The 13989-nt window shown below is 33.2% G+C and overlaps 1 protein-coding gene across 5 annotated transcripts in view; it reads right to left on the bottom strand.

The window, feature by feature from the left end:
* VPS13A (vacuolar protein sorting 13 homolog A) overlaps positions 1-13989 on the bottom strand; it is a 258210-nt gene that overhangs the window by 64460 nt on the left and 179761 nt on the right. For all 5 annotated transcript variants that reach the window (XR_009503701.1, XM_059924955.1, XM_059924956.1 and 2 more), the window contains 6 exons: positions 13044-13400; positions 11790-11891; positions 10313-10471; positions 9881-10136; positions 8087-8247; positions 3441-3544 (listed from right to left, as the gene is read on the bottom strand). Coding sequence is in view for 4 of the 5 variants with exons in the window: in XM_059924955.1 (XP_059780938.1) it covers positions 3441-3544; positions 8087-8247; positions 9881-10136; positions 10313-10471; positions 11790-11891; positions 13044-13400 (1139 nt within the window). In the remaining variant the exon portion in view is untranslated. The remainder of the gene's footprint in view (positions 1-3440; positions 3545-8086; positions 8248-9880; positions 10137-10312; positions 10472-11789; positions 11892-13043; positions 13401-13989) is intronic.

Below are 13989 nucleotides of genomic sequence, written 5' to 3'. Positions count from 1 at the left end.
AACACACATACAGCTGTGACGTATACACTTAACTTAAAGAAGTTGGCTTTCCTGGATATGTGGTCCCAAGTACATACCATGATTGAGTTTGTGAAGCAAAAATATATTTCTACTGAAAAATTAATCACCAGCTTTTCAAGGTTAATCATATGAAAGCTTTCAATAGATACTTAGCTTTACAGAAATGTTGGGCATAGTTGCAGAAGTGGTTGTAAGAAGACAGTAATAAAATTATTAGGTGTCACATATGATTAATCCTTATATTTAAAAATCACATTCTTTGTTTACATTGCAAATTGTACTTTGGGTTTAATAATTTTTTTAAACCTAAGGTGTGTCCAAGTATAAACACTTAAGTATTTTTATATTTGTAAAACTAATTACCTATGATTGTGACACTATCCTTTACTGTGTGACAACTGTCAATACTATCTCTAGCTGTGATTGTTTTCTTAAGCTCTAGTCCCCCAAATTTTAAATATCTACTACATATTTCTGTAATGATGTCGGATGGTGCCTTAAATTGCTAGATTGAACTCTGAACCCTCCACACCCACTTCTCTGTGTGTCCTTTTTTCAGGAACTTCCAGCTATTGGCACTCTGGACTATAAAATAATATTAACTCTTCCTTATTCCCCCCTTACACACATAGATATAGTTACCTGTCAAATCAGTTATCAGATTTAGCCTATTTTACTTCTACATTCTCTCTGTAATTTTCATTTTTTTTCCGTCAAGACATTTATTGGACTATTATTTACCAATGAGAAGGTAAAACTGAAAATGCACAAATGAGTAAGTCATTCTTTACTCTTAAGGAGATACCAATCACATGGGAAATGTAATGTTTAAAGATAACTACTGCACTGTGATAGGTACCCAAAAAAAAAACAAAAAACCACCAGATGTACACTGCAGACTAAGGGCATGAAGAGTGTGGTTAACTCTTTCTAGACTGGCTGCAGAGTGTTTTCCAGAGGTCACAATTTTCCCCAAAAGCTTTCTTTCTGAAGGGTAGAGCTGAACTAGAGAAATATGCAAGGTTAAAGGAAAGTTTAAGAAATGAATGAAGAGAAAACATGAGAGACAGATGATCAATGGCAAGAGGTTTTGAGTGAGAAGAGCTGATGCAGTAAATGGTCTTAAAACAGAAGAACACCAAATGTTCTGAGAGAGGAAGAAAGAAATAGATGATATTAAAGATGAAGATAAAATTTATATAAATGGGGGCAAGACAATGAGCGAGCAACTATCCCAATGTGGACTTAACCTTTCAAATTTCATATTCCAACATGCACACTACATTCCAGTCAAACCCCTAGTCTCTTATAGACCTGTACAAATCCTGTGCATTCATGCCTCCTTATCTTTGTTATGCAATTCCTTCCATTTAAGATTGCCCTTCCCCACTCATCTCCACATTATTATATTTTAACTATAATTCATGTACGTCTCTCAGGAGTTAATCATTAATCCCTTCTTTCCTTTTCATAGTTTTGTACAACTATAACTTTTTCTGTGATTCTCAACAACCCATTGTTTTCTACTTTCTGTACTTATATAATATATCAATCTCCCAAGGGGAATAGCCATGCCAATTCCTCTTGGTATCCTACAGTAGTGCCTTCCACACAACAAAACACTTGGTAAATACTTGTTAAATGAATTAAAGTTAAGAATAAGTACACTTAAATTCTACAGAATGATACTCATTTGTTAATTTAAGACCTCACATCTTAAATATAAAAGTATCTATATCTAAGCGTTTGATTAGAAGAATATCTAATGTGAAATCCAAGCTAGTCAGTCATTAATAACTCTAATTAAGATAGATTAACTTCCATGTAACAAATATTTAGCCTTGAACAAAAAAGTGTAAAGATACTCTAATGACCTAACTTTTCTCTTCTATGGACAGAATCACAAAATATATAGTAATATTTATTAAAAATAAAGCAGAATGCCATTAACTTTTATTATCCAAGGACAAAATGGATTTCCTCACAGAAACTTTTAAACATATCTTACATGCTACTTTTTAATCTAGTCTTATAACTCACAACAAATACTCTCTAGAACAAGGTCAGATACTATAAACAACTATTTTGTGGTTGTTCTCTAGACAATATAACTCTTTCCCTCAGCAAGTCTGAACTAAGCGATAAAACTCATTAGGGTTAGAAGGTCTAGGCAATAAAACACTCATTAAAGTGAGCAGGTCTACTCTCTGAAAATATGTGCCTAAAACTGCTAGGCTGTCTTCTAAGCATTAGGGACCCAATCTTGAACTCCTACGTATGGGGCAGAATAAATAGAGGTAAGGGATATTTTAGGACTGCTTGTAATTTTGCCTCCATCCTTCTGTAGCATAGGTCTAAAGGTCCATGTCTAGAGTGTGTTTTGAAATGGTACTTAACAAACTATGATGCTTATTCTGAGGAAGTTTTTATTCTCCAAGAGAGTTTAATCTCCCTGAAAGAGATTATCTTCAATTCCAGATTAAATATCCTGAATAATAATAATACTTGTTTGTAATATTAAGCCTATGATTAAGTGACTAGCCCATCATTAGTACTGTTACAATTTTAATAGTCCTTTCTTAATACATAAAAGATTTTATATCAAATTTAATCTAATTACTTTAAATATTTAAGACTGATGTACTATACAGCTGACCCTTGAACAACATGGGTTTGAACTATACGGGTCCATTCATAAGCAGACATTTTTCAGCAAATAAAGTACTTGATGACCAGCAGTTGGTTGAATCCATGGATGTGGAAATAGAGGTATGGAGGACTGACCATGGGACTTGAGCACCCAAGGATTCTGGTATCTGCAGTGGGTCCTGGAAACAATCCTCTATGGATACCGAGGGACAACTGAATGTGTATTTTTGACTGCATGGGCGTCAGCACCTCTAACCCACATGTTGTTGAAGGATCAACTGTCTATCTCTATTTACATTACAATTCTATCAATGAACAATTAATAGATAAATATGTAGATTAAAAGATAAAATATTTTACATTTTCTAAAGAAATTTCTAAAATATTCTATCATAAAACCCTAGAAAAGTAAAAATCACTTCATAATAGTGTAAATAAATCTAGAAGCCACCAATCATGCTCAGTTAGAAATTTTTTAAAAATCATAAATGTATATGACTATGGCCATGATAGTTATATTGCAAGCATGTAATTTATATTTACTAGTGAAAGCATAGATAATTTATAGGATATACATTATATACATTAAGTTAAATAATATTTCTTTAAAAAAATCTTCTAAGAGTGCCAAAACTTAAGTTAGATGAGATATTAACAAGATAAATTTGATCATGGTTTGATAACTTAAAGATAGATATCACTACTAAATCAGAAACTAAAAAGTCTATAAGAAACCTTAGGGCAAACAAAAGGATAAAGAAAAAAATCACCGGTAAGATGCTAATGGTATGTTAAATTCACTTCCAGGTGAAGCCGTTCCCAATAAGGTGTCCCCTCCATAAACATAAAGTGGTATTGAAAAATGATTTCTAATCTGGGAAAGAAAAGTAACATTTAGTACCATTAATCTAAGAATCTAAAGACATTTAAAAAATATTCCATCTAAATATCCCAGCAAAGGAATTATCAGGCAATATTTATCTTGCTCATATAAATTAGAAAATAAAATCCAAACATGCAATTATCTTTGCTAAAAATTACAAGGAAAGTTTTCAGTTTTAGAGAAAAGGAATCTCAAAAACAAAACTTTAAAAATCTTAGAAGAAAATAACATCTTCTTGATTTTGATATAAGGAATAACTTTTCCATTAGACAAAAATAGTAGAAAAAATTAATAGGAAAAATATTACATCAAAGTTTTAGATGTCTATATGATAAAAGTGAAAAACAAGCCATTGGCTGGCAAATGTCTACCTTTTTACATCACTGTTGTATGCTACTCATTGAATCAAAGAGTGTGCAGAGAATAGCTCACCCAGTGAGTAGCATACAACAGTGATGTAAAAGATTAACATTATTTTGATTAACACACATTATCAGATAAACCTCCGTTTATATTTATCTTTGGGATAGACAAAAACAAACTGGTTAGTAACACCATTTTCTTGTATTATTTCTATATCTTACTAAAATCTTTATATTTTAAAAATCATACCAAAATATAAAACATGCTGAGTGCAAACTAAGAATTGATAAATATATAAACTTAACTACACTATATTTTATTTCTAGATAAACTGTTTGCTCTACCGATTTAAAAGAAGAGACATATATTTTCATTTCTATAAAAGTACCTATAAGAAATTTAACATTAATGTTTTACTATTTAATAAAATTCAAAAGTAATCTACAATAATGAAGCAGCCCAATTGTCATCTTTTAATACACTTCATCGTAAATCAAAAATGAAAGAGAAGGAACCTCTGTTTTCAGCCCTGATGGAAAAATATAGACCAGATATAACTTCCCAATATAAACAACCAAAACACCAGGGGAAAAAAATACACATGAAGTAATGGACAAAAAGGTGGCACAGGAAGGAAGGGAAGGAAGGAAAGGAAGGAAAGGAAAGGAGGGAGGGAGGGAGGGAAAGAAAGAAGGAAAGAAAGGGGGAGGGGAAGGGAAGGGGGAGGGGAAGGGAAGAGAAGGGAAGGGAAGGGAGGGAGGGCTAGAGAGAGAGAAAGAGGGAGAGAAAGAAAGAAAGGGGAGGGAGAGAGAGGGGGAGGGGGGGGAAAGAGGGGGGGAGAGAGGGTGGAGAGAAGGGGGAAGAGGAGAGAGAGAAAGAGAGAGGAAGGAAGGAAGGAAGGAAGGAAGGAAGGGAGGGAGGGAGGAAGAAAGAAAACTCCACCAAGATAAGCCCTAAGATTGTCACCCCATCTTACTGCCTGGAGAGTTTCTGGATTACTGTGTGGAGAAGGAGAAGTCAAAAAGAGTCCAGTCTGAGTTGAAGAGATAGATATAGGAATGTGGGAAAGCCAATGAGGCTTACTCTAACAGTGCATTATATGAGAGAGAAGATAGCTGCATGGAGAGGTGAGAGTTACAGAGAGGGAACTCCTGAGACTTTAAGAGTGCCCCCTGTTCCCAAGACTTCAGTACAGTACTGTCTGGCACATGCACGTGAGTACACTATCTAAGGCTCAGTAAAGATCCATCTAAAAGCTGTAGGCAGAACAATCTCTGGTGCTGACACACAGTTCCTTTTCTCACCGACCAAAGTGGTAAAATCTTGTTTAGTACAAAGGGTATTGGTTACAGTGCTTTACTAGCGGGGCAAAATTAACCCTAGGCTACGGGCTGCTTGAGTCTCACCTAAAAAGTTTTAAAACAAGCAATGAAAGGATCACTTTCCAACTAACATAACTGTGTTGGAGAATTAAGTTCAGGAATACATAAAGGGATACAAATACATCTAAAGCACCTGACAAGGTAAAACTCACAATTTTAAGCATGTGGTAAAAAAAATTACTAGACACACAAAAAGAATTTTAAAATGACCCATTAAAAAAAATGAATAAAATGAAACAAATAAGAAATGATACACATGACAGAATTAGTAGACAAGGATATTAAAACATTTATATAACTATACTTGATATGTTCAAAAGTTAGGGGAAAGACTGAGGATATATAAAAAGACATGGAAAATGTAAATAAAAATGCAAGTTGAACTTCTAGACATAAAAATACATTGGATGAGATTAAGAACAGATTAGACATTGAAAAGTGAACTTAAAGACATAACAATAGAAACTATCGAAACAGAAACATGGGGGTCGGGGGAAGCTGAAAGAAAAAGTGAACAGAGCATTAGACAGCATAAGTTTAAACACTCTAATATATACCTACTTGAAGAAGAGAAGAGAGGGGGAAGACAGAAAAAAATATTTGAAGAAACAATGGCAACATTTTTTTTCTAAAGTTGATGAAAACTATAAAACCACAGATTCAAGAAGCTTAAAAGACTCAAGTACAAGAAACATGTAGGATTCATCTCAACCAAATTTCTTAAAACCAGTAATAAAGGGAAAAGAATCTTAAAAGTATATAAAAATAAAATCACACATTTCGTAGAACAAAGGTTAAGAGTAACAGCAGACTCTGGTCAGAAACAATGTAATACAGTCAATAGTGAAATGACATCCTAAAAGTATGGAAAAAATAACTGTCAATCTAAATTTCTACACCCTGTGAAAATAAAAGTGAAGTAAAAGCAAAAATAGTTCACTGACAAATTTCATTAAAGACACAAAATTACTAGAAGAGCTCACTCAAGAAGTGACAGATAATATGAATAGCCCTTAAAGTGAACCTGTGGTTTAATAAAAACTTAAGAAAAACATTACAAGAAAACTCTATACCAACACCCCTCATGAACATAAATGCAAAAATTCTAAACATGAATTTAGCAAATCAATTCAACAATATATTAAAAGGTTAATACTTCAAAATCAAATGAGGTTTATCCTGGGAATGCAAGGTTGATTTAACATTTAAAAGTCAATCATTATTTAATACAATAATTAAAAATCAATCAAGGTAATTCACCATATTAACAATTTTTTTAAAAGATCCTCTCGATAAACAGAGAAAATCATTTGACAAAATGCAACATTCATTTCTGATTAAAAACTCTCAGTAAACTAGGAACAGAGGGATCATGAACAACAACAAAAAAAACAACTCAAAATATACTCAATGGTCAAAGACTGAATACTTTTCTCCTGACTGAGAACAAGATAAAAACATCCACTTTCATAATTTCTATTCAAATTGTACTGGAGATTCTACCCAGTGCAATAAACAAGAAAAAAGAAAATAAGACAAACATCAGATTGGAAAGGAAGAAGTAAAAATATTTTTATCTGCAGACATTGTAACTATATCTATAAAAAAGCTACTAGAATAAATGTATCTAGTAAGGTTGCATAATACAAGTTAATACAAAAACCAAATGTATTTCTACTAGCAAGAAAAAATCAAAAATTAATATTAAAAATGCCAATTTAATCAAAATTTCTAAATAAAAATTGAAAACCTGAGTCTAAAATTTAAATGGAAATGGAAAGGACTTAGGCTAGCCAAAACAACTTTAAAAAAGAACAAAGTGGTACAACTTGTACTACCTGATTTCAAGACTGAGGATAAAGTAGTAATCAAGACAGTGCGGTACTGACATAAATAGATCAATGAAACAGATTAGAGACCTCAGACATACACACACACAGATATGGAGATATGGTCAATTTATTTTTAACAAAAGTGTCAAGGCAATTTAATGGAAAAAGGATAATCTTGGTCAGAACAAATGAATAGCCAAGTGGAAAAAAATGAACCTCAACCCTCACCTTATATCACATACAAAAATTCATTAAAAATGGTATGTGGTATATACATAGAATAGATTACTACTCAACAACATGTAACTGCATGCAACAACATTAATACACAAAAGTTGATACATACAAAATTATCCTGAGTGAAAGAAGCCAGACTCCATTCTGTACTTCATTCATTTACATAAAATTCTATATTGTGTAACTAATGTACCACAAGAACATATAAGTGGATGCATGGGAATGGGGAGACAGGGAATGAGGAAACTTTTTGGGGTGATAAGTATGTTTATTACTTTGATTGTGATGAAGGTTCATATGTGTATTTTTGGTCAAAATTCATCAACTTTAAACATATGCAGTTTATTGTACATCAATTTTACCTCAATAAAGGTGTACAAAATTTCTCTCACTGTATTCTCTAATTGAAACGAAAGAATAAATACATACTACAAAGACCTAAAACAAAATATTGATTTTTTTTGTTTTTGTTTTTTTACAAAATAATATTCCGAAAACATTTACAAAATATTCCTGTAAAAATTACGAGAAGTACATTCAACAAAATTCTACAACTGTTCGTATTAGAGTAATTACTGATAATGATTATTCTTTTTGCTATTAGCTATATTTCTATTACAGATTGTATTCTTTTGGTAGTAATTTGCTTTAGTTTTTTTTTTTAATTAGCATACAAATATACGCAATATGACCTCACAAAAAAATGAATCATTCCGTACCTGCACTGGGGAGCGAATTGTTACCTTCTTACTTCCTTCCACTGCATCAATTTGACAAACAATAGATCTTTCAACTCCAGACTCTCTGTGTCTTACAGTGTACAGTCGTCGTCCCACTTTTGTTAAAGGGATTTTATCAGCAGTAGAGTGGTTAGCAGGTGCTAAATTAAATATACATGTTTGAAAGTTTTTATTATAATTCATCATATATTAATTCTAAGTAGACATTTTAAACCAGAAACATCAGATGCTTTCTTAAACTTATGAATAATTATCACTGAAATCTACACAAAGGGATATTTTAAGAATCCACAATACATATCTACATCATTCATTTAAAACCTTCAAAGCATTTTACCAAAAAAAGTTCATTTTTTAAATAATTAATTAATTAATTAATTTTTGGCTGTGTTGGGTCTTCATTTCTGTGCGAGGGCTTTCTCTAGTTGCAGCAAGCGGGGGCTACTCTTCATCGTGGCGCGTGGGCCTCTCACTATCGTGGCCTCTCTTGTTGCGGAGCACAGGCTCCAGACGCACAGGCTCAGTAGTAGTGGCTCACGGACCTAGTTGCTCCGCGGCATGTGGGATCTTCCCAGACCAGGGCTCGAACCTGTGACCCCTGCATTGGCAGGCAGATTCTCAACCACTGCGCCACCAGGGAAGCCCCCCAAAAAGTTTTTAATTGAAAAAGAAATCTCATTCAGTAGTCTAACTTAAGACAACAATATAACCTTTTAAAAATAACTGACTGATAAGAAAAATTACTAGAAAATACAAGAACACTGTCCTCTGGTTTGCTGTCATAATAACCAGAGCCTAATACATTCAGGCAGTCATTGGCAACTACCAAGTAGCTGCAATTTTTCAGTTTTAAAGTTTTTCTACCAACCTGTGACACTTTGTGATATCTAAGATTTGATTAAAATTTTACAGTTTTATCTAATATATATATACATATATTGCATTGGGGTGAATTATCTATTTATATAACCTTCTTCTCTACTATCCCATAAAAATGTTAGTTTAAAAACAAACAGAGGTAAAATTGATGAGAATAATTCACGGACAATGCTGGGACAACACCTGAAACCTAGCCACTGTTATGAATCACTTCCTGACTAGGAAAAAGTATTAGCTATCAGTTTTAGTACCCCTCCTCCATGTCTAATTAACCTTTCTAATATCCTCCCTTCCATAACTACTTAAATGTCAGAGTGTCAGAAAGTGGTGTCGGTGAGGCTTTGGGACTATTTAATATTTAACTTCACAATGACTACATACTATGATAATTTAAAAATGTATTTACTTTCACCTCTCATGAAAATGAAAAACTTCTGGGAAACATAAAGGACAAAAGAAAAAAACCTCTACCTCAATAGGCAGAACACAAAAACCATTACCCTGTGCCATTTCATGAATTCATACCTTATTCTGAATTCGTTCAGTTGCAAAACTGGTGCAATTCTACTGAGTTATACTAAAAGTGATTAAAACAACCACCTATAGCTATAGTCTGTAAATGCTGACTGAGGATGAGATTTAATAATTTTCCTCTCCAAAACATAAAGTAGTAAATTACCATACTTTAAATAAAGCAGTGGCTAAAGAAAGTCAGAATTTGAAATACAAAGATAAAGTGACAACAGCAACCAAAGCCCTGCAAAGGAAATAATAAAATTTGCAAAATATTAGAAAGGAGATAAAAAACCTGTGAGATACCACAAATGAGTAAAATGGGATACAAAATGTAACTTAAAAGAAATTAAAGCCCCAGGAAGGTAATTTATCACTTACTAAGAAGAATGAAGAAGAATTTGCTGCTTAGGCTGGTCATTGCATTGAAATGATCATTGTCCTTAGTTCGGATATAATCCATACTTAAACTCTCCTCATTTTTCAATACATATGATTTTGCCATAGGTACGCTGAGCACACTAAAAGAGTCACTTGGTGAAACAGAGATACTAAGTCCAAGAGAATTTAAAATCATAAATGGTGCTAGATCCCTTATGAAGGCAGCTGAAGATCCAGTGGCAGCTTCTGTAAATGCCTAATAAGAAAGAATTATCATAAATAAAAGCAAGTGTAGAAAACTAAACGACAAGCAGAACACTAATGGACATATGACAAATAACTAAGTTAACAAAAAACTTCTTGTTCAATAGAAGAAAAGGGTTAACTCAGACTAGTACACCAACGTTTAAAGTTTCAAGTTACTTTTCTTACCTTGACTAAATTATTTAACATTACAAGGCCACATTTGGATAATGTAATGTTTAGTTGGTCTTTTGAATGGAAAGTGATGATAGTTTTATATTCTGGTACCTTGTAATTTTCTTCTTCAGTACTTGACTCAACAATGGCCTTTTTGGCTTTCTTTTTCATCTAAAATAAAATATAAATTGTAGAAATATGAGAAAAATTTGTTTCTAGGAGCACAACATAACTCATTTTGCAAAGGAAAAGCAAACATTAGACAAATTCCAATGACAACATTAGAGAGAGCAATACATTTTATCAGTTCCACTGCCTTACTTGGAATTACTTGGACATCAGCCAACTAAGATCGCATTGGATAGAAGCAGTATTGGAAGAAAAATTCTCCTCCTCCTCAGTTATACTAAAATGGCAGGCACAATTTAGAAGGGAAAAAAACCCTTAAAATTACTAAATGCATGGAGCATCTGAATGAAAATTAGAAGCACATACATCATAGCATGTGGAAATTCAGGGCAAGAAAAATCATTTAATCTACTGGTGCTATAAATGCTATAAATAAAGAACAGAAACCTAGGGACTTTAAAAGTCCAACAATAGTTGCAGAACGGTGCCGCCAGGACCTAGGGCTCATGTGAATCAATACCACCTACCTCTTTTTAGAACTCACAGGTCTACTGCCTATGTGTATCCTGACCTAACAACCGCCAAAGAAGTTCCTTTATCCAAATCTTTTATCTGAAATATGTGGAAAATCAAATGTCCTGGTTCAATACAAAAAGCTGGATATGCCAAGCTAGTCACCTTTACTGTTCCTTTAACTGGCTTTAAACCACTGAACATTTGTCTGCAGGTTGACTGAATCATTATTAGGGAGGAGATATGCTAGGAATGCTGTAGTCTCTTGCTTCAGAAGCACAATTTCATCCATCTAAAGGTCCCGATTCATATGATTACATAAATTCACACTATATTTCAAACAAATAATAATATATTTTCTTCTTTATATACACCCTTCAGAGATCAAAGAAAACTTGGGACAGACAACAACCTTCAAGAAAATGCTAGCGATATTTTAACATGACGGTTATGTGTGGGGACTCTGAAGCCAGTATTAAATTCCACCTCTTCCAATTTAAAGGTATTATTGCTTTATGGAAGTCCTTTAACTTCCACAGTTTCAGTCCCATCACATGTTAAAATGAAGTTTAAAACTGTATATTCTTCAGAGGTTTGTTGTAAGAGTTAAAGCAAAAGTAGATTATTTAGAACAATGTCTAGTGCATAATAAAAGTTACATAATTATTCGTATTAGAAGCCCATGAGGCAATGGCCTTGTGTTTGAAAATTACATTCAGAGGTCAAACAAGGAAGCATGTGGAAAGGCTCATAATGAGATACCTGAACTCTGTTGTGATTAAAATTAAAGTGTGTGTGATGTGGACATCCTCAATATTTGAAAAAAATTTTCAGACTTCAAAAATACCTTGATTCCAAGATTCCATGGTCTAAAATCCTCAGTCTGATCAATTTCTAAGGGTTCAAGCAAAGGCTCCCACACACCAAACATTTCGTTGTAATAATGTACCTAGAGAGAGAATATTTAATTTTTTAAATAAGGCACTCTGGTATTTTCTAAAATGATCTTCCATGCTGTTTCCCACCAGCATTCCTTTTGGCTGTGCTATTTCTTCCATGTGAAAACCGTCTACATGCCATTCATTAGTTTCCTCATGCTTTCCTCACTTGGCTAACTTCATGGTCTAGTCTTCACAATTTAATCCAGAAAAAAACTCTCTTTTAGGTATCTTTCCTTGACTTTCAGGCTGGGCTTAACATCGAAAGCTGTGTTCATCTATCAAACACTACTGACATTTTTTAAACATGTCTGTCTACCTCCACTGACTTTTCGAAAGCCCTTGAGGCAAGTAACATATGATTCAATGAGTATGCACTTATTTGAATTCTCTGAATTTCTTGGACATCCTAGATCAAATCCTCTGCAAAATACAGATAATTTTAGCTAAAATTTGGAAACTTGAAATCTAGTCTGTCAGTTCCACCTCTATTAGTATATAACTCTGTATCAACACAAATGTTATAGCAGCTTATAAATTTTCATATTTATTGACTTAGGTAGAGTATCAGATTAGTTTCTACTTGACATCAACTCAATTAATAATTTAAAGCAAAATATCTCTGGGATGATTCTATGTAGATAAATTCTGAAGCAAAATATATGTTGGTTCAAAGCAAATATCTTCCATATAACTAAAGGACTCTCACAAAAATCTGAAAGACCTTGGTGGAGTCGCACTACAGTATAAAGATTCTGCATTATATAAAAGTATAAGGCATATTTTTCTCATTCTTTATATTACTATTTTAGAAGAGATTAAGAAATAGTCTATTATCATTTTAAAGGAAAATGGATATTCAATTTAATTCTTAAAATTAAGAATTTTTCATCTACTCAACAACTGTCTATTAATATCATCAACTTTAAGATGAATGAAATCAGTTGAAATATAAACTTAATATGGACATGTACTCTAAAAGTAACATACACATAAAAACAACTATATCAAGGGCATAAATTTGTACATTTTCTTCCAATAGTTTTGTGAACCAACATCATACTTAGGATAAATTTAATTTAAATGTTTAAGTAAGAGTCCCCAAATAGTCCATGTATAGCATTATTTGTTATAAAATCTGGAAAAATACTACATATGCTTACTTCTAGCTCAAGTTGACAGTGGAGATTTATTAGGGAACTCCAGTTTTTGCCTTCCCCTGAGAAACGTGATTTTGCCAAAAGCATAGGTACTGTTCGATGACCAATTCCAGCCCCAAGAACTAGAAAAATAGAATCAATGTTCATTCTTATTATTTCTCCTTTGGGTACCAATTCAGTTGTGGGAGCTATTTTTTCAACTTCATTCGGTTCTTCAAGAAACCACATTTTTAAATTCTTTGTATCCTTCTTTTCCCATAAATGTGCTGTAGAAGAAGCAGTTTCTTGTGGGATGGTTTCCTTAGCTGTATAAAGTGCTGAAGTTATGGTAATCACAGTATTTATGATAACCGGTGAAACCTAAGGGGAAAAATTTAATAAAAAAATCTACATAAACCACTTTCAAAAATACACACTTCAAAAAACATTAAATATATTTGTAAAGGATCAAGAGGAATTAATATTGAACTAACCTTACTACCAAGAAATAGTAGATACAATTTGCTGCCTACAAAAAAGTTTTTTGATTATCACAACTAATTTTAATAGTTAAAATATTTATATGTCGATATCAAACTGATCAACTATACATACTATAAGGATGTTAACTACAGAAGCAGTCAACTGCCAATAACAAAATATATGAAAACATTCATTATAAAATATATATTAAATATCATTTTAAAATTATGTGTCATAAAAAGATTTTCAAAAATAGCTTTGGGCTTCCCTGGTGGCGCAGTGGTTGAGAATCTGCCTGCCGATGCGGGGGACACAGGTTCGAGCCCTGGTCTGGGAGGATCCCACATGCCGCGGAGTGACTGGGCCCGTGAGCCACAACTGCTGAGCCTGCGCGTCTGGAGCCTGTGCTCCGCAACAAGAGAGGCCGCGATAGTGAGAGGCCCGCGCACCGCAATGAAGAGTGGCCCCCGCTTGCTGCAACTAGAGA

This window comes from Balaenoptera ricei, chromosome 6 (assembly GCF_028023285.1).
Source record: "Balaenoptera ricei isolate mBalRic1 chromosome 6, mBalRic1.hap2, whole genome shotgun sequence".
Taxonomy (NCBI): Eukaryota; Metazoa; Chordata; class Mammalia; order Artiodactyla; family Balaenopteridae; genus Balaenoptera; species Balaenoptera ricei.
The sequence above is the reverse complement of the archived record's forward strand: the minus strand, read 5'-3'. Positions and strand labels throughout refer to the sequence as shown.